This window comes from Anabrus simplex, chromosome 1 (genome assembly GCF_040414725.1).
Source record: "Anabrus simplex isolate iqAnaSimp1 chromosome 1, ASM4041472v1, whole genome shotgun sequence".
NCBI classification, from domain to species: Eukaryota; Metazoa; Arthropoda; class Insecta; order Orthoptera; family Tettigoniidae; genus Anabrus; species Anabrus simplex.
Window position 1 is genome coordinate 812,070,974 of NC_090265.1, and position 23,516 is coordinate 812,094,489.

General features: G+C 37.4%; 1 protein-coding gene across 1 annotated transcript in view; it reads left to right on the forward strand.

Annotated features, from left to right (window-relative positions):
* Orc3 (origin recognition complex subunit 3) overlaps positions 1 to 23,516 on the forward strand; it is a 105,541-nt gene that overhangs the window by 24,555 nt on the left and 57,470 nt on the right. The window contains exons 6-9 of the mRNA XM_067146956.2: positions 2,600 to 2,759; positions 7,414 to 7,527; positions 13,118 to 13,318; positions 20,934 to 21,050. Coding sequence (XP_067003057.2) covers positions 2,600 to 2,759; positions 7,414 to 7,527; positions 13,118 to 13,318; positions 20,934 to 21,050 — 592 coding nt within the window. The remainder of the gene's footprint in view (positions 1 to 2,599; positions 2,760 to 7,413; positions 7,528 to 13,117; positions 13,319 to 20,933; positions 21,051 to 23,516) is intronic.

A 23,516-nucleotide genomic window follows, 5' to 3' on the forward strand; every position in this document is an offset into this window, starting at 1 on the left:
CATAAAAAATATATAGTATTGACTAGGGGGATTAAAATACCTTTTGTACAATTTTGTAAGTAAACTGGTTAAAAACTATACAATAAAACATATTAAAAGTTCAAACATGAATATCATTCATGATATGTCCAGTCTTGTCCTGTAAGTATCGTCTGAAAATTCATGTATGGAATTGATATTACTGTAAGCTGATTTGCAATTATTAAATATTGTTGTGGTTGGCATCCGTGTGACCTTCATAAACCAAACGCCCTTCATGGGTCTCATATTGTTGTTCCTGATAAAGTTGAAGCAGCATGTGTCTGCTTATACCATAAACGATTGTCAATACAAATCAAATTATTAAAGAAAAACATATCCATGAAATTAAATACCTGTACCAGCTTTTGTAGCAGGTCAGTCCTCTAACATGAATATATTTATTTCCATTGGATACGCCGTGACAATTGTTTTTGGTAAGTCAAGACTTAAAGACGACATATTGTAGATAATTTTAGGTATTGTATGTATCTTAATGTTATAATTATTCTTACAACATTTTCTTTGTCTGGTATACATATGTTTTAGTTATCACATAATTTATTTAATTTTTATTTGGCTGAAGATGGCCACTAAGTGGCTGAAACTAGTCCAAAGACTTATGTAATATCATTTACTTGATATATTGTATTGAAAAAGTGGACCCTCTTGTCAATTTATTCTTATAATTGCACTTTAGTACGGAACAAAAATTAAATTTATAGCTTATAATAACAGTGATTTAAGTGAATATGGACCATTGGTGGCCATTATGGTCAGAATGATAGATATTCCTGACTTTTGCCGTTTGCGGTCTTTGTTGTTGGTATATGAGTGTTTTGTGTTTCATGGATATATTTTTCTTCAATAGTACGTGTCTTGCTACAAAAGCTGGTATTTAGTTTCATGGATATGTTTTTCTTTAAAGATAAGTTATGCATTGCAAAAAAACTGGTATTTCGTTTCACAGTAGAAGTCCATTATAACAAGTACAGCATATAACGAGAAACCCGTTATAATGACAGTTGTTTTCTGTCCCTTCAAAATTCCTATATTAAACTGTCTATTATCCTTCGGTTTCAGCAAGAGCCCTATCACTGACGCATCCGTTATTACGAGCGATGAAGCGTGCACTATTTTTTTTTTCTTTTCCCGTTACCGATATTTATGCACCCAGTGATTATATTACATGCAGCTGATCATCTTCAGTATCGTTTCCTCGCTATGTCCACTAACGAGCTCTCTTGTCGACATTCGAAGGCGATGTCGGAGTTAAATAGTAATACCCGTCAATTGCCGTTCCGTAAAGAAAAATGGAAATAAAAGAGGAGAACATGTTTGCATAATAAATATGTAAATAATGTGGCCAATGGCAGTTACTAACTCATTAGAAATAAAAACTGAAGTAAACGATCGCTTAATTTTATGTTATATACTGAAATTGAGTAAGAATGTGATACACCACAACATATGGCAGGGTACACCACTGATTTCAGATAATAGTTTATATTTTCTTGCATCTAGTTAAATTTTGGAAAGGCTGTTCACGTGTAAATTTGTAGCACGGAGGTTATCATTTCTCTATGTAAGCTTGAAATATGTTTTCATGATACATATATGGTTAGGTTAGGTGATGCTATTTGAAGAAGAAAACTGGAACGTTTGCCACAGAGGCCTCTGGAAAGATACTACAATTTTTTCAGAATGAAATTAAACACACACTTTCAGGTAGTATCGGATTTCAAAAAATTATATACAAGTAAGCAGTAGTGTGGATATCACCCGCGAAAACGCAAGTTTTGTACAAATTGATTGCCGTTTCATACAGATTTTAATGTGTATGGGGTTTTCCCGACTTTTACGATAAATGGGATATAATGACAATCTGTTATTGCGAGTAAATTTTTCGCCGTCAGGAATTCTTGCTATAACGGACTTCTACTGTATTTCTTTAGTAATATAATGTGTTTTGCTAGAAAAACTTATATTTTGTTTCATGGATGTATTTTTCTTTAATAGTACAATGTGTTTTGCTATAAGAACAAATATTTTATTTCATGGGTATTTACTTAACAATAAGAACTAGTATTTTATTTCATGGATATATTTTTACTTAATGCAACTTTTTTTGTTGCCAGAAAATTGGTATTTTGTTTCATGTATATATATTTTCAGTAATAATGCAATGTGTTTTGCTATAAAACTGGTATTTTTGTTCCATGCGTATGCTTCTTAATAATACAACATGTTTTGCTGTAAAATCTAGTGTTTAATTTCATGGATATACTTTTCTTTCCTAATACAAGCCGTTTTGCTACAAAAACTGGTATTTATACTTCCCAGTCAGTCAACCGTGAGTGACCCATTATGCAACTCTTTTGACACGACCCCTTGCGGGTTAAATAACAACACAGAGCAAACCTTACTAAAAGTGTGCCATGGTCCTGAAGAAGCCTAGATAAGCTCATTTAAGGAACATTGCATATTCTTAGTGAATATATTTATAGAAAGAGCAAAAATTAAAGTCTGTTTCATTGAGGAATCCAGTGAGTGAGATATAATTGTTGTTATCTCTGTCTAGTGGGTACACAAGCTCAATACCTGTGGTCCTTATCCTGGGCGTGGCCACCACAGTTGCTGCTCTGCATCGAAGCTTACCATATCATGTATCTGCTCGGATGTGCATCCAGGTTTTTCAGGCTCCACCTTCAGTGAAACTCTTAAATCAAGTTTTGGAGCAGGTAATTTTTCTCTTTTATTCACTTATGTCTGTGGTTAAAGAACTACTTGTTCTCCATATAAAATTCACTTCCATATCCCCGATGAATAACCACCAAGGCATATGAAAATTTAACCAATGCCTTCTCATCCTCATGCATTCCTGCCTAACATTTAATTCACCATTAGTCATTACTCTTTTCCTGCAGTATGCGACTCCCAAGTTTCAGGCTGACCTTATACACCCCTTTCCATCTTTCGTTATGTTATTCACCTTTCCCAACTTTATATATTCATAGATAGGTACTTTATATCATGTGTTTACAAGCAAAACACAGTAAGTCAGTTTCTGATACTTTCACACTGCCATATACAGATTTCTCCTGCTCTGTTTGCTGGTCGTATGTACAGGATCATTCTGGTTACTTTTTTTTTTTTTTTTCTACTTTGCATTTTCTTGCCAGTCTCAAGAGAGGAATTTCATTCAGGTAAAATAAATGAATCCATTCTCAGCTATATAGCATTGTTCTAGATACTCTTAACGAAGATAAATATTCTTGTTCCAAGAATAGATATTGGCAGTAAAAGTCTGAAAAATTTCATACCTCTTCTTCTCAGAAGTAAGATTTTTTATTTAATGTGTTTTGCTTGTAAACGCATGATATGAAAGTCTTTGAATGTTGGTGATTGTTATTTTAAGAGGAAGTACGCCTGGGAAACCATTCTCTTTTAACACTATTAAGAGGAAAAATTGTAAAGGAGACAAAGGAAGTATATGGGAATAGGGAGAAGAAGTTTTTTTATTTTTTTTATTTTTACAAGTTGTTTTACATTTCACCAACACAGATGGGTCTTATGGGATGGGAAGGGGCTAGGAGTGTGAAGGAAGCAGCCGTGGCCTTAATTAAGGTACAGCCTCAGTATTTGCCTGGTGTGAAAATGGAAAACCATGAAAATCAGCGTAGAGAAAAGGAAGACCATGGTGAAATCAAGAGGACAAAGACGAGGGAAAGGTATTGTGCAAATTGGTGGTCAAAGCCTTGAAATTGTTGACAGTTTCAAATACCTAGGGAGTGAATTAATGCAGAATACAAGGCTGGACATGGGGATTAGCAAGAGGCTGCAACAGGGCAATGTATTCTATCAGAGTGTAAGAAACCTTGTCTGGAATAAGGAAGTACCGAGGAAGTGTAAGGAGATAGTGTACAAAATGTGTTATGCACCCATATTGACTAACGCGCAGGAGATGGATAAGGGGAAAGGAGGATGAGGAAGAAAATGGAAGAGGTCCAACCCTTTGGAGAATGAAGTTATTGGCAAAAGAAAGAGGGAGGCCACAAAGGGTATGAAAACTTCAGTTGCTTCCTTAACCAATGTGTCCCTTAGTCTGGTCTATTCTGCCTCTCCATTTTTCCTTTCATCTCTTGGTAACAGGGTTTGTCCAGTTCTGATACTCAGTTCTCTTATCTGTTTTCTGGAGTTTCCATACTTTGATTGTTGGCATTTTCCTGTTCTGTACTTTTTCTTCATCTGAGATGACATAATCAATTACAGTCTTTTGTAGTCCATCCCAACTGTATCGTGTTATCTTATGGCTCTGTCTCTTCTTGAACCAACTATTTTTCACTACCAATCCATTCCGCATACAGAAGTCAAGGAGATGTTCACCTTCTATATTTCTTTCACCATATCCATGAGGTCCCATTATGTTCTCATATCCTGTTCACCGGGCGAGTTGGCCGTGCGCGTAGAGGCGCGCGGCTGTGAGCTTGCATCCGGGAGATAGTAGGTTCGAATCCCACTATCGGCAGCCCTGAAGATGGTTTTCCGTGGTTTACCATTTTCACACCAGGCAAATGCTGGGGCTGTACCTTAATTAAGGCCACGGCCGCTTCCTTCCAACTCCTAGGCCTTTCCCATCCCATCGTCGCCATAAGACCTATCTGTGTCGGTGCGACGTAAAGCCCCTAGCATATCCTGTTCTATCTGTCCCAGTCTGTGCATTCAGATCTCCTATAATGATTACTCCCTCTTTACTAATGACTTTTTCCAAATCATCAAGAAACTTGTTTTTATCCTCGTGACAACATCCAGTTTGAGGTGCAGTTAGTTTTCCTTTCCCTAAATGCACAGTCACATTTATTATTCTCTGACTAACATACTGAATGTCAGCGACTCGTAGATCTTTACACATGATGAAACCAACACTGTTCCTCATCTCTTTGTCATTTCCATGCCAATACAGTGGAACCTCGATTCTCCATTTTTGGAGGGACCACGAAAATAAAAATACAACACGAGAAAATGGAAAATCCCGGAATGAATAAAAAGCATCAACAATTTGGCTAAACATCACAAAAATGAAATATGTATAATTATAATCTTACAAACACTCCCAAACCAAACTACAGCCTCAATGGGACTTTGCCTGCCAAGCGACTTGGTAAATGTCAACCTTTACTTCTCTGTCAAAATTTGCTCAGAGAGCGGAGAGCTCTTTTTCTTTTTTTCTTTTGAGTTTTGATGTATCCCCCCTCCCATTTTATCACACAAACCCGGGTATTTTCTGTTGTCTGCATATTTTTTGCCCCCCCCCCCCCCCCCCCCCCCCGCACTTCTAATTCCCAATCGCTACTACTGTTAATTATTGTTGACGAATGAGGTAATTCACCTAATCTATACAATATAATCCAGCTCTGTGGCTGAATGGTTAACGTGCTGGCCTTTGGTCACAGGGATCACGGATTTGATTCCCGGCAGGGTCGAGAATTTTAACTCTCATTGGTTAATTTCGCTGGCACGGGAGCTGGGTGTATGTGTCGTTATCATCATCATTTCATCCTCATCACGACGTGCAGGTCGCCTACGGGAGTCAAGTCAAAAGACCTGCACCTGGCGAGCCGAACATGTCCTCGGACACTTCCAGCACTAAAAGCCATACGCCATTTCCATTTTCAATACATTATAAAATTAGTATTTCAGTGTATTGTTGGTATAGTTTTGGCCTATTGATATTAGGCCATTTATCAGTCCTAAAACACTTAAAAATGCTAATTGGCCATACATATAAAAATAGATAGCATAATACTTGAAAATTGTTCTGATCCTATATTCGATAGCCACTAAAACAAGTCACTGTCTTGAGGATGTAACACAGCACTTGAAAATTCTTATGGTCTGTTAGTATGCTTCAATAAATAGAAATCACCTCTTGAAGATATATAAATAATTTGTTGAACACTTGTATAAAATTAAAAGCAATTGGTGAAAATTTAAGATAGAATTGATTGATGTTAAATTAGATTTTAGTTGGCCAATCACCAGAGAAGCAGAACATTGGGTGGGCTTCCTGGAGACAAAGATGTGTAAATGGTCAGCTGAAGTCATCAGGTTGGATCTTATCTCCAATCTCCAATCAAAGAACAAGGAGACAGTTTGGTGTTACACCAATCAAGGAGAAAATGCGAGAGGCCCTTTTATGATGGTTTGGTTAAACATTTGATCAGGAGAAGACACCACCACGAAAAAGAACTATACTCTGAAAGTTGCTTCATCAGGAAGAAATGGAGACAGCGGACTCACAAAGTGGACCCTGCATCTAGGCGGGAGAAATGTTAAAGTAAAAAAAGAAGAAGAAGAAGATCGCTGATTCAATACCAGCTGAGATTGGAAACATTTGCAAGTATGTAAATGCATGAGTTCTGTGTCATTTGTTCCAGCATCTTAAGAAACTCCAGCAGGGCAAAATTCTGATGCCTGGGCATCTCTTAAATATATCATCATCATCACCATCATTTAGCCTACATCAAAAATGGGTATCAGGTTAATTTCTGATAGCAAAACTGGATGACATCACACTTAGTGATGAGGTTACGGAAAGTGGAAAACTGCCTTTACCTTCTACTCCTCCAAGGGCCTTCATGGTCTGTACAGAGATGGCTTTGCTTAGGTTATGTAGACTGGACAATTTCACCAAACAGCAGGTGTGTATGTATTGTACAAGTACTGGTTATATCTCTTCAAACAAGTACTGTATAATCAAAAGTCTGCCTATTTTCTTGTCTTTTTTTTCTTTCCTTTTGCCTTTAGTTTGTCCAAACTGCTATGTGTGTGAACATTGATATTTGATCATATTGGTATTTGATATACCCTACGCCTTGAACAACAGACTTCAGTCCAGAAATCCACCAATAAGGACTGCCAAAATCCTGGTTGACAAATTCAGCCTGCAGCAGGATTGGTTTCAAGAATGGACTTCTATGGCTCCAGCTGAGTATCAGAACTTCCCCTGTATAACAAGTATACCAAAAGGACTTAACCTACCTCGCAAAACCTGGACAACCCTCAATCGTATCAGGACAGGCCATGGAAAGTGCGCTGACCTCCTCTATAAATGGGGCAAACTTCCCTCCCCAGAATGTAGTTGCGGTGCCCCTAAGCAAACAGTTCGTCGTATAGTGGAACAGTGCCCCCTGAGTGCTTATCAGGGTAGCCCAAAAGACTTTCTTGACTCAAATCCTTCTTGTATAGACTATTTGCAGAGCTTGATGGTGAAATTGTAACCTATATAGTGTACTGTATATTTGATTTGTGATTGTGTGTTTTTTATTTTTAATGTCATATGCTAAATGATATTAATGATCATTATATTCTTTGTTTTTCTTTCTGTGCTGACAGGTTGTCTTTGATCCTAGGAACCCATTCCATCTAGGAGGAAAGACTTTCAGATTTTTAATGGATGTCTTCTTATTTTATGATTTTTCTGTGAAAGGCTTCATTCAGGGTTTTAAGGTGAGTATATATTTGTGGTAATACTATATAACTACAGGGGCTACCAAGGCAACAAAAGCATGCTCAGCTCACTTGGAAGAAAGATAAACACTGTAAGTTTTAGCCAAAAATTTGAAATGTACAGAAAGGCCATTTAAAAAAAGGATAGATTTTGAAATTTATTGTCATCATCATCCGGAGCGGTTTACAACCACAGACTGGGTCTGCTTGGAACGTAAGCCTGCTCCAATGCTTTCTCTCCTCCACCACTTCTCTTCTGTCACTATCGTCCAGTTCCCTCCTCTTGCCTCGATACTCTTCTTTACACCTTTCAACCATCTGTCCATCGCTCTTCCTCCATGTCTCCTTCCCTTCAACTCCATTACTAACATCTTTCTTGGTATCCTCTCTTCTCCTATTCTGTTAACATGTCCATACCACTGCAGCCTTGTTTATTATATCTTTTCCTATAGGGGTACCTCATTTACCATTTTCCGAACTCTCTCATTTTTTACTCTGTCCGTTCTTGTTAAACCTACTTGACACCTTTGAAACTTCATTTCCATTGCTTGTATTCTACTTTTATCCCTCTCCTTTATCACCCAAGTTTTTGATCCATACATCAAAATTGGCACAAAATAAGTCTTGTAGGTAATTCCTTTACTTCTCTGTGGTACATCCCTGTTCCATATCAGTCCTCCCACACTCTTAAAAAATCCATTTGCATACCTTACTCTTTCATTGATTTCCATCTGGTTTCCTTCATTTTCTTCAATTACACTTCCCATGTTTTTAAAGCTTTCAGCTCTTTTTAACTGCTCCCCTCCTGATGGCATGCCATTATACACTTAGTTCTTGTTTCGTATCGTTACCAGCACTTCACTCTTTTGGGCTCAGAACTTCATTCCAGAAGATGACACAACTCCTTCCCATACATTTAGCTGTTCCTGCACTTCATTCTCACTGTTTTTCTTCTTCAAACACTGTTTCATTTGCAAACTGCACTGCTTTCTCTCTTCTCTCCCCAATGGTCTGTGCTACCTTCTGTATTATATCATCCATCACCACTATAAATAGTAGAGATGAGAGGGCACTTTCCTTGCTTTACACCATTTGTTAACTTAAACATCCAGTTCTTTCCGCTCTGACTTTAATACAGCTTTCACTTCCATCATACCTATTTTTCACCCTTGTCACTATCTGCTCATTTACTGCTTTTGTTCTCATAGCTTCCCAGATCTTGTTTCTACGAACACTATCATATGCCTTCTCTATATCCATGAAGGCCATCACCAAATCTTACCGATACTTATAGAGCCGTTCTTGTAGCTGCTTCACTGTGAATTTGAGGTCTGTAGTTGTTGACCTTCCTTGTCTAATGCCATACTGTTCTTCTCTGAATTTTTTTCCTACTTACTTTCTTATTTGCTTTTTTCAGTACTTTTTCATATATCTTAACACAGTGATTCATCAGGGTTATACCACAGTAGTTCAGACATTTTCTTCTGTCTTCCTTCTGAAAGATGGGTATTTGCTAGCCGAGTATCATTTTCAGAGGCATTTTCTCAGCATACTGTACTTACTCTTTGAATGTTATAAAATACAGATACAACTATACAGTGCTACTAAATACAGTAGAAGTCCGCTATAGTGAGTATGGCTTATAATGAGAACTCCGTTATACCGACAATATTTTGCCATCCCTTCAAAATTCCCATATTAAATTGTGTATTATACTTCAGTTACAACGAGAGCCCTATCACTGACGCATCCGTTATTACGAGCGATTAAGCGCGCACAATTTTTTTCGTTATCGATATTTATGCACCCCAGCGATTATGATGCATGCATCTTGATTTATTAGTTTCATTTTCCGTATTGATAGTTCTCGTATATTATAGATAAGAAAGGATCCACCTTATCAATACAAGTAGAAAAGTCATAATAATGGAGTGACTTTTCTACTAGGCAAGGCATGGTAACTAACTTTGACTTGTATGAAGGTACTAATGTACAGCTGAAGATGACTGTATAAAAAGTCGAAACCAGTACTGTAAGTAGGATCTTATATAAATAAAACTTGTATTGATAAAGTGGCTCCTTTCGTATCTATAATATATGATGCATGCAGTCGATTATCTTCGGTATCGTTTCCTCGCTATGTCCACTAGCGAGTTCTCTCGTTGACATTCGAAGGCGATGTCGGAGTCTATTAGTAATATCTGTGGACTGCTGTTCTTTAAAGAAAATTTGAAATGAAAGAGAACATATTCTTAACTCATTAAAAATAAAGGCTGAATAAATGATCGCTTAATCTTAATCCTAAATACTGCAATTAAGTAAAAATGGGATATACCTTGAGATATGGCAGAGTGCATAATTTATTTCACAGGTTAGTTTATATTTTCTCGCGCCTGGTTAAATTACGAAAGGTTATTATCATGTAAATTTATAGCGAGAAGGTTATCATTTCTCTAGTGGCGCTCGGAGTATGTTTTCATTTTATGTATAGTACGGTTAAGTTAGGATAGGTGACGCTGTTTGAATAAGGAAACTACAGTAAGGAAACCAAAACGTTTGCCACAAAATGCGATCGATCATCTTTGGTACGGTATAGTTTTATCACTAGAGCCTGGATTTCCATGCACTATCAAATCTCAAAATATGCATGCATTCACGCACTATCACATAGCAAAACATGCACGATAAACTGGAAATATGCCCAATCGAAATTCACTTCCTTTTGAAACATTTGTACAAGAACTAATTTCTCCAAATTGCCTTGATTTAAGCTCGTCCGTTTATCTGTCAGCACATCCTTAAGCACAGAAGTTCTACGTCACAAAAAGTGAGGTCAAATTGTACGTCTTTTACATTTTCACTACAGTACGTCTTATATAAGCTTGACGAATCAAAATCAGGATTTGAACGGATCACTTTTTTCAACTTATATCTATTATAGGTGCCGCAGTTATACTTCTCCGTGGAATGATGGCAGACACATTTGTATCTCCTCAATAACTGGCATTGATTGCCTGCTGCGATAACAAAGTGACGAGTGACATTTCCCGGTAGGAAAATCTAGGATAAGAACGGAAGAGGGTTCTGTGCAAAACCAGCTGCTAGCTCAGTAACGCGGCGTCACAGAAATGCGATACAAGTTTTATTTTGTTCGTCTTAACACAGACGAAAGAATGAGCCGTCAATGAGTAATGCACAATTTATGGTTCGATTTATAACAATGTATAACTGGGACAATTTAGTCCCAAGAATTAAACAGATCGACGTGGGGCCTTCCGGCTTACGTCAATGTTTACTCAAGCAGCAGATAAGAACGTGTTTGGTTAATTGGATTATGTACTAATTTTGGTTGTCATGTAGGATGCCAGGAATACATTCTCTCAGTTTCTCAGTAATAGACATTCTGTATAACGTGGAAAAAAGTCCCCAAATTCTGCAAACCAACATTCCTAAAAGGCACTATCATGCAAGTTAGCATTATATATGCGCCAAAGTCACAAGAAAAGTCATATTATGCAATATTAAACGTCCAAATATTTGCTATTAAATCCAAAATCTTCAAAATATGCATTATGCATGAATTTTGTCCTTAAAAGGCCAAAACATGCAAACATTCACGGAAAAGAACGGTTATTTGGAATCGTTAAGCCATAAAACGAATATTTGCGAAGTTTGAGTATTGTAACCAGCTTATTTAAAAACATGCATTTGCATGGAAATCCGGGCTCTATTTATCACTATGTGCATTTGCGAGCTCTCTCGTCGATATTCGAAGGCGATATTGGAGTCGATTAATAATACCCAATGACTGCTGTTCTCTAAAGAAAATTTTAAATGAAAGAGAATAACAAGTTTTCGAAATAAATACGTAAATAACGTGGCCGGTAGCAGTTGTTAACTCTTTAAAAATAACGGCTGAGGTAAACGATCTCTTATAATGTTATATGCTGAAATTAAGTAAGAATGTGTAACACCTCAAGATATGGCAGAGTATATCACTGATTTCAGAGGATAGTTCATATTTTCTCGTGTCTAGTTAAATTTCGGAAAGGTTATTCACATGTAAATTTTTAGCGAGGATAACTCATTTTTCTACATGCGTTTCAAATATATTTTCATGATACATATACAGTTAGGTTAGGTGACGCCATTTGAAGAAGAAAACTCTGGAGTGATACCGTATTTCTCCGAATCCAATACGACATTTTTTCCCTCAGAATCTCATGCGAAAAATCAAGGGTCGTCTTGCTTTCGCGGCCTAACAGTAATGAATACCACTGGCGACTCGCTGTAACCACGCTGCTTCTTTTCACCCCCGCACGCTCACACAAAATTATCTGACAATAAACGACGGCCTCTTTATTATACATCGCTAGCTGTGACAACCGGTTGTGCAGTGCCTATGTGTAATGTCACTTGTTCTCAGGAAATAGTGAAGAGAGAATGACACTCTGTTAGCCTCTACAAAAACGTTTCTCAAATCTGCAGAATGGCATCAATACATGCGAGTCCGAATCCTTAGAAAGGCCACAGTTACTCAGTGGCTGAGTTATAACACATCTGCTGTACTTTACTCTTAAGTTAATGGTTATTAAACACTCGGAGATGTAGAATAAATGTGCAGCCGCAAGAAAATATGGCTAGGCCTAACTAAAGCCAATATTTGGCATCAGCGTGAAGACAAAGATACAAAAAATGCATTGAGTGGTCCGCAACAAGGACGCTTTAAATAAGTCGAAAATGAAATTGTGAGGTATGTGCACAAAATACGCAAGGACGGAAAGGCCATACCGTGGCGCAATAAACTCGTTCATTGACCTTAAATGTCCGCGATTAGGCCTATACATCGCTAGCCACTGAAGTTGGCTGAATCCACAAGCGAGACGTGCGTGTAGCGGTAGCCAGTTATATTTGATGCTGAGTAAAAGTACCGTAACAGTTTTTATAGACAGCAAGAACATTTTCCTGACGGATCACCGTATTGTAGAGACGCATGGAATAGGTATTGCCAGCAAATTTTCAACAGGTTCTCTTCGGAATGAAGATGCCAATTTTAAGTTAATGGTCATTAAACCCTCGGAAATAAAGAATAATTATTGTGCAGCCGCAAAAAAATGTGCCGTAACGAAAGCCAATATTCTGCGTCTAAACATAGTGTAAAAATGCGTACTGTACAACAAAGGCATTCATATGATTTTACTAAAGCACTTCTTGAGCCTGATTTATATTTTTTGAAGGAAAAAGTGGGGGGTTCGTCTTGGATTCGGAGAAATACAAAACTGTAATTTTTTCAGAATGAAATTCAACATTCACGTAGTATCGGATTTCGAAAAATAACAAACAAGTAAATTGTAGTGTGGATATCATCTGCGGAAATGCAAGTTTTGAACCAACTGATTGCCGCTTCATACCAATTTTAATGTGTATGGGGGGTTTTCAGACTTTTATACAAAAATCGGATATAACGACAATCCGATATAGCGAGTACATTTTCCACTGTTGTGAATTCTCGCTATAACGGACTTCCACTGTATTTTGTTATCCAAAGTAGGTGATTCAGAATTTCACAATCAAAAATTTGTGCTTTTAGTTCTGCATGATGGAGCACTTCTGTGGTCAGGACTGGAAGAAGCTGTGTTGTCCTGTCGAAGAGTTGAATGACAATATTTCTGACTTGGACAAAAAAGACTTAACACAACTGCGAAATTTACCTTCCTTCCTGAAGTACCTGGAGAAACTGGAGAAAGAAGAGAAACGTAAAGCTCTATTGAAGGATGATGATCTTTTCAAGGTATTTATTTTGAAGAACATTTTTTATCTTCTTTATTTGTTGTTAACTTTGTCTCAAGTACCCTCCTTATATTAGATTAGAAGTATGATTAAATCAAAGGAAGGAACAGTAGTACCATATTTCTCCGCAAGACGACGTTTTTTCTCAGAATCTCATATGAAAAATCAAGGGTCGTCTTGCATTTGCGACCTAACAGTAATAACCACCACTGGCAGCTACCACGGTAACCACGCTGCTTCTCTTCATTCTCTGCGCACACATAAAACTAGACCTTCCATCATCCGCATCTTTATTAGGCATATAGGCTACATCGCAAGCTGCGGCAACCGGTTGTACAGTGCCTCTACGTAATGTCACTAGTTCTCGAGAAATAGAGAAGAGAGAATGACGTTCTACTTGACGGGAGCCAGACTTGTAGCGCGGGTGACCGGGTAAGTGATAATCCCCTGGACAAAAAAGACTTAACACAACTGCGAAATTTACCTACGTTTCTCAAATCCGCAGAATGTTATCAAAACATACAAGCCTTCGAATACTTAGAAAGGCCATGGCTACTCAGTGACAGAGTTATAAGGTGTCTACTGTACCCGACACAAAATATACCACAGACAAAACTGGACACTTCCATATTCTCCTGTACTAAACTGAGAGACAGGTTGACAGTAGCACACCTGTGCAGTCTGACCTAAACATCAGGTGGCAAGATAGAAACTACAGAAGTTGCATGTTAAGATTGATAGAAATAATGAAACTAATAATGATTTTTGCTTTATTCTACTAAGAAAGTTGAATGTTAATACTGATAGAAATAATGAAACTCAGTAATTATTTTATTTTGTCTGAATCCGTGGCTGAATGGTCAGCATAGAGGTCTTCAGTTCAGAAGGTCCCATATTCAATTCCCAGCTGGAATTGGCTCAGAGACTGGATGTTTGTGTTTGTTCCAGTACGTTTCTCTTCATGTGCAGGCAACACACTACATTTCCAACCACCACAGAACATGCAATAGTGATTACTAGACCTCGGATTTTTAGGTGCTTAAATGTTATTTTAGCTACCTAATATATACTCTCAAATAAGTTCTAAAATATTTTTGGGCAGCTTCAATTTTACTTATTTTAATAGGCATCAATTAAAATACCATATTTATTTTGCTAAATTGATAATAACTCGTTAGGGGTAAATATAAAACAAGTTTCACTCACCTCTTTGTTGTAAATGTCACAGAATATAATTTTACCATCTGATGTGAAATGGGGAAACTCCTGTAACCACTTTCTAATTAAAGACGACTTGGAACCTGAGACTTACAGCATAATTCATAATGTATAGTATAGGTACTACTGCACTCAGTTTCAAGGCCGTCCCACTAGGTGCGCTGGCAATCAATGTCTTGCGATATCCCACAAAGTGGCGCCTATTCTCTATAATGTACTTGCTGACACTTAGTAAAATTAACAGTTTTACAGACAGCAGGAATATTTTCGTGATGGATTGTCGTGTTGTAAAGATATGTGGAACAGGTATTGCCAGCAAATTTTCAACGGATTAGCGTCGATGCCACTTTCAAGTCAATGGTTATTAAACACGCGGATGTGAAGAATAATTGTGCAGCCGCAAGAAAATACAGCATAGGCCTAACTAAAGCCAATATTTGGCATTAGTGTGAAGACAGAGATGCGTATTGTAAAAAAAAATTTGTTCAGTGACCTGCGACGAGGACACTTTAAAGAAGTCTAAGATGAAATTGTGAGGTATGTGCACGAAAAATGTAATGGCGGAAGGGCCATACTACGGCGCAATAGACTTGTTCGTTGACCTTCAATGACTGCGTCTTTATTAGGGCTATACATTGCTAGCCGCTGAAGTTGGCCAAACCCAGCAAGTGAGATGTGCCTGTAGCGACAGCCTCTTGTACCTGACGCTGAGTAAAAGTAATGGTTTTAGAGACAGCAGGAATATTTTCCTGATGGATCGTATTGTAGAGGCACTTAGAACAGGTATTGCCGGCAAATTTTCAACAGGTTCTCATCGACATGATTCCCATTTGAAATTAATTGTTATTAAACCCGCAGAAATAAAGAATAATTGTGCAGCCACAAAAAAATACGGCATATCTAAAGCCAATGTTCGGCGGTAGCGTGAAAACAAAGATAGTCTATATATGCATACTGTACAAGAAAGGCATTCATATGATTTTACAAAGCAGATTTTAAACCTGATTTACTGTTTTTTTTTTGAGGGAAGAAGTGGGGGTCGTCTTGGACTCGCAGAAAAATGGTATTTAAATTTATTTTGTAGCAATAATTTCTCTCCATGAATTTAAATGCAAATAGGTGTGATTAAGTTGTTCATTATGTTCAAGGGAATTTCTTACTTGTTGACATTTTTATTAACTAAGTACTCTGGGCCCTTCCAACAAAGTTCTTACTCTCTGTCATATCATTTCAGATTTACAGAAGATTTTATGGAGAGTTGAATGGGAGTTTTTAATTTTAATAATATCACAAACAAAACAGCTTAATATATTCAAATTATATCATGTATGGTAATAACCAGTACAATTTTTGTTGTAAACAAGTTACCTTGTAGAAGTGAAATATACACTGTCCTAAAAAAAAAGCATAATATTTGATATTTAAAAAGTAATCTGACTTTAAGGTAGAAAAATTAATTAACAGTATAAAATAAATTTCCATACCTGTTCTAAGACAACAATGCAGAAAACAGTTTGTTGGCAGCCTTGAAGATCGTTTTTCATGGTTTCCCGTTTTCACACCAGACAAATGCTGGGGCTGTACCTTTCCTATCCCATCGTCACCATGAGACCTATCTGAGTCGGTGCGACGTAAAACAAACTGTAAAGAAATTAAAATTCTTGCATTACTTTTTTTTTGGATTGCAGTGTATGTATACACATCTAGGAAATAGATGGAGAGCAATGACTGGCCATGTAAGAAGGTGAGGATAGAATACCCATAAAAAAAGATATGGGTCCAAAATTTTCTTCTGCAGCCTTTATCAGAGGAGAATGTAATAATAATGGTAGTGGTCATTGTTGGTGAGAGAGACAGACAGACAGACAGACAAACAAGAGAATGGTTATCTAATGTTAAGGCCAGGTGCTTCCCTAGACCTGAGCTACAATTCAAGTACTTTCAACTGATTATATTTGATTTTATTTAGCAACTTGCTACTTGATAGACATCAGCATTGAAGAATCATATTAAATGCAGTATATTGTACCTATTAAACTATGTGGTGATCAGTGCACTGATTAGTGCTAGGAGGCTGCATTTTAACTCTCGGTTATACTCCTTCCACCAACAAAAACTTCTTGATGTTTAGAAATGGCTAGAACCTTTATAATGGAAGAAGTCCTATTAACATTCTTAAACGTAAAACTGTCAGATTGCTGCGTGCTGTAGATTTGGCTGGGCATTGTGCACAGACACACAACTTCCGGATATCATGGACTAAATGTTGCTTCTCGTGTCGGGGATCAAAAATGGCTTCCTATGCCATGGACTTAAAATGGCTCCTTGACTTGTATTACCTATTTTATGTACGTTGCCTAGCAACATAGAATCTATACTTTTAATCCTGGTGACAGCACGATGGATTGTCATTTCCCGACACATGTTTTCCACTGGTTTTTTGTCCATAACTCCCCAACAAACGTGAAAATGAAAAATCTGGCTTTGAGGTGCATTTGTACCCTCATCCTTCCACCTTCTTTAAAAATTTCAGATCTCTGTGTGCCATAGATTTGACTGGGCATCGCACACATATACACACACTCAGACAGACACCAAGGGATGTAGCCGTGTGGTTGGGGGTGCAAGCAACTGTGAGCTGGCATATGGGAGATAGTGGGTTCGAACTCCACTGCCAGTAGCCCTGAAGATGGTTTTCTGTGATTTCTGATTTTCACACTAAACGAATTCTGGGGCTGTACCTTAATTAAGGTTGTGGCCGCTTCTTTTCCACACTTAGCCTTTTGGTATCCCTACATGGCCATAAGACTTTCTCAGATTTACTTAAGTGTCGGTAATGGACTTCTAAGTGTTATATTTCATGTTTTAATAGACTGAAAAATAAATTATATTAACTGTGTCGACACTGAAAAGGAACGGCTTCCTTCTTAACATTTTTCACTCCAGGTTCTGTTGTCCTGTGCTGTTCTTCACAGAGTCCGTCCATTGTAATCTTGGTCTCCTTCGTCTGTCTTTCCAGTGCTAATCTTGTCAGGCTTTCTTCTTTCATCCACTTGATTTATCCAAACCAATCTGTTCTGTTCCAGTTTGTCATTTAGTTTTTGCACATTTAACTCCTTGTGTATGTCTCCATTCCTCTTTCTATCCCCCTTGTCGTCTGTACCATACTCCCCAGAAATTCAATTTCCGCTTCCCGTACTCTACTCTCATCTCTCTGAGTCATTGTCCAGGTTTCTGCTGCGTATGTCATTATAAGCAAGTAATATCCCTTGTAGATTACTTCTTTAGCCTTTGGTACATCTTCACTCCATATTAATCTCCGTACCTGGTAGTAAAATCCCTTCAGGCAAGCAACTCAATGTTGATAACATTGTAGGGATATGAGCTAGGAATTTTAGGTAAATAAAATATAATAAGGTATGAGAATATTTTCTTTATTTATTCCTAAAAGTTACAATTTTGTTCTTAATCATTGTTATCTGGTCGATTAGATTAGAAGTTTGCCTTTTTCTACCACTACGAGCGCTAATAAGAGTCAGTGGATTGTTTCACTTAAGCACCACTATGAACGGTAATGTTAATCAATGCAGAGTTTCACTTAAACCCTTTTAAGTACATTCCGTGTGACATTTTTCAAAAAAGCAAAAAACGCCTGAGGGTGTTAAACCAAAGAACACATTACAAAAAGAATTACAGTGAAACCTTGTTAGTGCGTTCCTCATTAATACGTTTTCCCGCTTAACACGTAAATTTGAAGTCCCGATTCTTGTCGTACTAAATCTATCTAAAAATACCTCGCTTACTGCTCAGTACAATCGCATTTTTCCTAGCCCTGAAAATGTTATTTGTCATCCCTTGTGAAAGAAATGTGATATCTCGGGTAAAAGCCGTCGACACAGTTGCGTGATTACAGGAAAAAGCCTTGAATTCCTGAACTTCACAGGATAAGTAACTGCGACTGTTGCACCTTCGGGGAGCAAGTCGTTAGCCTCAGCAATGCTCAGTTTTGCTTGCCGGTTAGCAGCAAGATTGCTGAATAACATAGTGAGCCTATTTGTGCTTGTTATTTCACATTCCATTCGGAAGTTAGACATTTATTTTGTGTTGAATGGTACAGTGAAATGTAGCGAATATTTGTTGCGTTATACGGTAGCCTACATCTGGATTAGGAACATAATAATGTGAAATTGACCAACGTGGTGCAGATTTGTCTTGTGATAGCCTGGTTATGGATATGAAAAAAAAGTCTTGAAATTCTTTACCAATGAAGAAAAAATTAAAATCTGTCAGAAAATGGACTGGCTTCCGCATCTAAAGGCTCTCAGAGGTCGCGAATGTTGAACTCGCACCTTTGAGTTTCAACTCGATCTCTTAAGTTGATCAAAGTTTTGTTCGATTCACAATGGCGGCCAAAGTCATTCCTGCCAGTCGCACATGGTCGAGTGTAACCTCCAGTTCATTGGCAAAGAGTGTGACCAGAGAATAATGTTTAATAACCCACAGCTCCGAAATAAAAGGTTTCTACTAACATTTGTTTTAGAAGGAGTGTGATCTGCAATAATACTTTGATATTCTTATTGGCCCCGTGCACATTTTCATATGAATTTTTTTTTTTTTTTTTCACAACTTTCACTGCACTTGTTATTTTATAGGCCCTGACGGAAAAGGTTTTCATATATGTTCTCTTGTGTGTTTAAATCTTTTAATACTGTCCTCTCATCTTTAGATATGGTATGCGCAGATACATGATGTAAAATGCCGTCATGTCGGAAAAGATCGTATTTAGTGTTTCTATGTCCCTGTTGGATAGTTTTTATTCGTATATTCAGTAGTATGGTTTTTTAATTTTTTTTTTTTGCTTAACACATTCTTTTTTGCTGTCCGCTGTAGAAACGTCTTAATGAGGTTTTACTGTATGTAAATGAGTTAATTTGGCTAGGATTTGAGTAAAAGAGAAAACGAGTGAGGAATCGAGCGTTTTTAGGCTATTTTTCTGAAACTGCATTTAAGCTGGAAGCGATTTTCGATTTTTTCTTTAGTTTGATAGAGCTATCCAAGACTTACAATTTGAAACCTTTCCGGGCCTGTTAGCCCTTCAACTTTCGGCACAATGGAGGAAATTGCTTAATTTGATGTTTTTCGTAGAGTGGGACCCCCTACTTTGCTAAGAAATGTTTTCAGCATTAAAAGCACTCCCCAGTTGTATCCTAAATTCCATATCCAGTCTTCCACTTTCTCTCGTTTCACTTCCCATGTATTTGAAGTGTTGTACTATTTTCAGTTCCCTGTCTCCAATTTTGATAGCTTCTTTTCCTTCTGTATTTCCTCTACTCATCACCATTGTCTTGCTCTTCTCCACATCGATCCTCAATCCTCTCCTATTCAGTACACTCAGCTGTTGTTGTACCTCCTACTCTTCTTCTCCCCAGATCACACTGTCGTCTGCAAAATCCCCTGTGCTTGAGGGCGGTGGAATAACACTCACGGTATCCCCTGCCTGTCGTATGAGGTGACTAAAAGGACCTCCAGGAGCTCTTAACTTGGTAGCGTGGGCTGGTGACCATGGGGCCGTTAGCTGAGTCCTGGCATTGCTTCCACTTATGTCAGGCTCCTCACTTTCATCTGTCATATCTAACCACCCTTGGTCAACTCTTGTACTTTTTCAACCTCGACCCTAGTAGGTTGCAAGGGCTAGAGAGTCTTTCATTTTCACGCCACCGGGTGAGTTAGCCGTGCGGTTAGGGGCACGGAGCTGTGAGCTTGCTTCTGGGAGATAGTGGGTTCGAACCCCACTCTCGGCAGCCCCTGAAGATGGTTTTCCGTGGTTTCCCATTTTCATATCAGGCCAATGCTGGGGCTGTACCTTAATTGAGGCCATGGCCAATTCCTTCCTACTCCTAGCCCTTTCCTATCACATCGTCGCCATAAGGCCTATCTGTGTCGGTGCAACGTAAAACAAATTCTTTCAAAAAAAAAAAAGGGAATTCACACCCTTTATAGCCCTTGTCTTTCTTTGTTTCTGAATGTCGGACCTCTTCCATTTTTTCCCTCTGATTAGTGTAAATAGAGGAAAACAGTAATCACCATCACCATATGTGCATACATAATTACATTCATGTATTCCATGTTAGGAGCGGTCTCATCACTGGTGGCAGCAGCTCTAAAATGCCTTTGGGAGTGGTGAACCCATTATAATGTCAGCCTAAAAATGAGTGCAAATATAGTGCGGCCTTGGAAAAATGTAGCCGCTTCTTAGCCCTAGCCATGTGCATTGTTGCTGTAATTTCCAATTCTTTAATGCTGGAATGTCTTCCTCTTAGGTTACTTATATTAATTTAGCCAAATTCATATCACATACCAGCTACTTTATGAACTGTGTTGTCTATATTTTTCTACAGCATACAGTGCAGCAACAGTTGGTGAAACTGCATAAACACCTGCAGGTGTTTTATACATCCCTCAGGTGTCTCCATGCTTTGACATCTAGTCTGCCTAAGAACCCTCTTGGCACTCAGGTAATCTCATTTATTATATTTCAATTTTTTTAAAAATCCTCTTATTTTCAAATCATTTTGAGTGGTGTACCTTAAACCCTTCAGCCATGTTCTAATGAAATTGTATGACAGAGTGTGAAAGTTCAGAACGCACATTGTTAAAAGATCATAAATATTGCTTATAAACCCCACAAATTCAGGTTAAGAGTAGGTTATATCTCTGTCATATTTAGGACAAGGAATAAAAATAATTTTGTTTTTTCAAAATTACTTAGAATTGCCGTACATTGTTTCATGGTGTGGGGCAAAACAAATTATATTGGAATTATTGCTCATTTGCTAGCAGTGAACAAGGTGGTGAATTTGCCTTGTCCTGTGGTTTCACTAGGAGAACATACAGTAGAACCTCGATTATACATTCCTGGAAACTACGCTTTCCTGGATTATTCATTCAAATTATGTGATCCCGTGAGCAAATCTAATTAAATCACATGAAAATCCCACATTATCCGTTCCTCGAAGAAACGATTTCCCAGATCAGCTGTCCAGAAATTTCAATCTTATCAACACTAAATCCTCGATCAAGTGTTTTTCAAGAAACTGTCTCACGTAAGGGCAGCTATGGCATACTTATTTATCTTGGCGTTAGCATCCCATTATTGTGATAATTAGAGCAAGTAATGTGCTAAAAAAAAAAAAAAAAAAAAAAAAAAAAAAAAAAAAAAAAAAAAAAGCGATCAGCAGTGAATGTGCATAAGGGACCATCTTAGCATCGTGTTCGGGGGGGGGGGTGGTATTGTTTAGAGAATCCTCAGAAATCATAAAGCAGAGAGTGGCCACAACAATTGGAAGGAAACATAACACATTTCGACTGCTCTACTTGAAGATGGAACGGGTTTCGTCAAATCTTCATACTTGTAAAACGTCTATGTTATGTTCGGTGTTAATGTTTTTTTTTTTTTCTTTCTTTTTTTTTCTTTTTTTTTTTTCTTTTTTGGTTGTATCGCCAAACAGGTTTTCGGCACTTCCCTCGGTGCACCGTATAGTCACTGGGTTTTCAGGTAGGAATCGAAACTGCTCCTTTTTAACACAAATTTAGTTTTTTAATATTATCATATACGATTATGTTAATCGAGACCAGAACAGATGTTGCTCGTTGCATACATAAAGACATGGCAGCTCTTGGGATTGCCTATTACTGTTTTGGTCTTAATAAACTGGGAATTTTATGTTTTTATGGTAAAGTAGCATAAAAACTACAGTTGTTCTATTTGTGCACATTACATTTAAAATATTTGTATCATTTCCCACTCGTTCTGACTTGTACAGTGAGCGTGCTTTCCAGCTGAGCTCAAGGTCACAAATAACCATAATTTCTGAAGTTTTGATGATACTTTTTCTCTTTCCAATGTGATTATGATTATTAAAAAAGTTGTGATGGCTAGGATTGAATATAATGCATTCGAGAACCTTTGAGAATCGATAGTTACATTCAAAACCATATTCCAGAGTTCAGCATAACCTTTAAAAGTCGATGTAGGCGTAATTTATGTGCACAAAATTTAGAGAAACTGACTACGAACAGTATACCGGTGAGCAAGTTACAGTGGAAGATTAAAAAATAGAAGGGATTTTGCCATCATATAGGGTGCTTTTATATCGAATGTGCTTTTATTTTATTAGATTAGAGAATTAAAAACTACTTGTGATTGATTGTTTGGCTTTGCGTTATTAGATTTTTTGAAGAGTTTGTCTGATCAAAGTTGCTGAACTGAAAGATGTTTTTGCAGGAAACTGACAAAGTTTCCCTGGCAAAACTGAATATAAAGTATTGAGATTTTTAACTTGCATACCGGTAATTAATGTTTGAAGCTGGCCTCACGGTCTAACTTGCCTGTCTCTCACCCAGAGGGCCTGGGTGCGATTCCTGGCCACGTAGGGCATTTTTTACTGGGGTATGAAGGCTGGTTCCAGGTCCACTCAGCCTGTCACAATAATTCTAATTACTTACCAGTGACAATAATCACATGTGAAAGCAATACTAACCCTGCCATATTATGGTAAAATCAAAAGGCAAGGACCTAATTTTTAAAATTACACTTCAGCTCTCTTACCAATACTTCATGAAATGAGGAACACGATTTAAAACAAAATAAATTTAATGAATATACTCTGAAATAACAAGTAACATTGATAAATTAAGATAAGAAAAGTAGGATTGTAAAGTTAGGGTGAGAAAATTAGAATAAAAACATTAGAATGAAGTACATCAATTAATTTAAACACGCTAAGTTCTTGAAAATAAATAGTTAATATTTCTTGAAAGGAAAATGTAAACTGTTAAAGGGATTAGACCTCTTTAATTCTGGAACCCCCAAATTATAAATGCTTGATAAGTTGAGCAAGATCTGGAGAAATAAAAGCTCAGTTATTAAAAAATTTAGTACTGATATGACAAATTATTAATAATATATAAGTAATAATAAT